Source organism: Haliaeetus leucocephalus, unplaced genomic scaffold (assembly GCF_000737465.1).
Source record: "Haliaeetus leucocephalus isolate CR32 unplaced genomic scaffold, Haliaeetus_leucocephalus-4.0 Scaffold219, whole genome shotgun sequence".
Classification (NCBI taxonomy): Eukaryota; Metazoa; Chordata; class Aves; order Accipitriformes; family Accipitridae; genus Haliaeetus; species Haliaeetus leucocephalus.
The window spans coordinates 394,871-397,170 of record NW_010972655.1 but is presented as its reverse complement, the minus strand read 5'-3'; the positions used below and the strand labels follow the sequence as shown (position 1 = coordinate 397,170).

The 2,300-nt window shown below is 66.8% G+C and overlaps 1 protein-coding gene across 1 annotated transcript; it reads left to right on the top strand.

Annotated features, from left to right (window-relative positions):
- The first annotated feature begins 252 nt into the window (after positions 1–252).
- On the top strand, positions 253–1,163 carry DUSP23 (dual specificity phosphatase 23). Its single transcript, XM_010566889.1, has 3 exons — positions 253–522; positions 747–928; positions 1,098–1,163. Exons 1-3 carry the CDS (start codon positions 253–255, stop codon positions 1,123–1,125), a joined length of 480 nt encoding a protein of 159 aa, XP_010565191.1. The 3' UTR covers positions 1,126–1,163.
- Positions 1,164–2,300: the final 1,137 nt, after the last annotated feature.

Here is a 2,300-nt window from a genome sequence, read left to right as displayed (position 1 = left end):
TGAACTGGGGGTCCTGGGGCCTGGCCAGGGGGTCCCGGCAGTCCCGACGTGGGGGGTCCTGGCCAGCGGGTGCTGGGGGGGTCTGGCCACGGTCTCCCGGGGGACCTGGCAGGGGATCCTGGGGGGGGCTGAGCTGGGGCGGGGTCCCAGGGGTCCTGGCAATGGTCTCGCAGGGGTGTGGCCCGGCCGGGGTCCCCAGAGCAACCCTGTCCCCAGGGAACGCGGCGGCCACAGTACTGATCCCCGCAGGCGATGGGAGCGTCCGAGCCCCCCAACTTCTCGTGGGTGGCGGAGGGGCGGCTGGCGGGCCTGGGCATGCCGCGGGAGCCGGGGCACTACCGGTTCCTGCTGGGCCAGGGCGTGCGGCACCTGGTGTCGCTGTCAGAGCGGGCACCCCCGCACCACGGCTGCTGCCCGGCCATCCACCTCCACCGGCTCCGTGTGCCCGACTTCAGCCCTCCGACACCCGGGCAGATCCAGAGCTTCCTGCAGCTGGTGGAGGAGGCCAACGCCCGCGGTGAGGTATGGCGAGGGGCACATCACACTGGGGAGGCAGCGCTGAGGGGGTGACACCGCAGCGGGGTGACACCTCGCACGGTAGGAGGTGGCACCCAGGGAGAGGTTATGCCAAGGGAGGCAACGCCTGTGACACCAAGGGGTGGTGCTGGGGAGCACGGGGGGCTGCGGCAGGGACACTCGCATCCCTCCGTGCTGGTGCCAGCTGACGGTGCGGCGGTGCCGGACAGGCTGTGGCAGTGCACTGCATGCTGGGACACGGCCGGACGGGCACCATGCTGGCCTGCTACCTGGCGAAGGCACAGAAGATGAATGGCAACGACGCCATCTGGGAGATCCGACGGCTGCGGCCCGGCTCCATCGAGACACGGGAGCAGGAGCAAGCCGTGATCCAGTTCTGCCAGCGCGTTTGGTAGGTGCAGCCCTGCAGCGAGGAGTCCTGGCTCTATGTCACTCGCCTCCCTGGAGGGGCTCCCTGTGCCATGCCAGGGCCACAGCTGGTGACGTGCCGGGCACAGTGAGCGGGAGGGGAGCTGCGGCTCCCAAAGCCCAGCTCACCAGTGGGATCTGCCGTGCCACAGTGCTGGAGAGGACAGCGAGGATGCGTGAACACGACCGTCTCCTCGGGGCAGCGTGTGCTGGATGGGTTCGATGGAGGCTGTCGCTCCAAAATGGTGGGGGGCCTTTCCCAGCCCCGAGGTTCTGCTGTCTGTCCCTGCATTAAAGGACTCTCCTGTGGCTTCTCTCCAGGTCTGTGTATGGGGAACCAGCAGGCAGCACATGCGCTCGTGGCTCTGCCAGGCTCCCTGCCACCCCGCTGTGCCACCCAGCTCGGTCGGCAGCCACGTCCCGGCTGCAGGGGTCCTGGCTCTTGGGTCTCTGCCCAGCCTTGGCCCTTGGGGAGCGCGAGTGGCTGCATTTCGGCCACCAGCGAGCGGGCCTGAGAGCTGGTCGCCCGCCAAAGCAGTGATGCCACGCAGAGGGTGGCAGCTGCGTCAGCGCACGGGGGCCGGCCCAGGACGTTGATGCTTAAAGTGTAGCTTAGATGGAATTTAGGCATCTCTGTCCAAAAGTCCAATCCTGAAAATCTCTTCTCAGCTGCTCCTAACCTTGGTGGCATTTAAATCCTAAGTGCAAGAAGTGTCACCGTCCCCATTCCCGGGTGTGCGGCACATGGCTGGGAGCGCCTGGCGCTCACTGGGCATGAGCGCCGTTTCCACACCCTGGGCTGGCGGAGCTATCGCCTCTGCGAGGCAACTCCCCAGGCCCCCAAACGTTGCTCTGAAACACCAAAATGTCGTCGTCTTCCCTCGGGAACAAAGCACCAGGGTGGTGGCACCGGGTACCACTGACAAAATGGCTGTGCCCTGCTCAGAGACCTGTCTGGGGGCAACCAACTGCCTTGGGGCGGCTGTAGCACCCCAGTGTTCCCGTCTCTTGGACCCCGCTCCTCCCACAGGGCCTGGGGTGGGACCAGCAGGGACAGAGGAGGTGACTGAGGAGAGGTCTTCACCACAGGCTGTGGAGCACCCCAAAAAGCAGGGGACAGAAAGCAGCCCCTTGCTCTGCCTGGTGCCCCATGGCCCTTCCCTGGTGGAGATTCGGGAAGTACCCATGGTCCATGAGCGATGCCATGGCTCTGGTGGGCTGTGACACAATGTCAGGACATGGGGCCATCTATGGGTGCTCAACTCTGCCTTCACCCCTTACCTGGGGCATGAGGGGGGGGGGGGGGGGGGGACCCCTGGCCCGGGGGAAGGGCGGGGGGGGGGGGGGGAGCACAG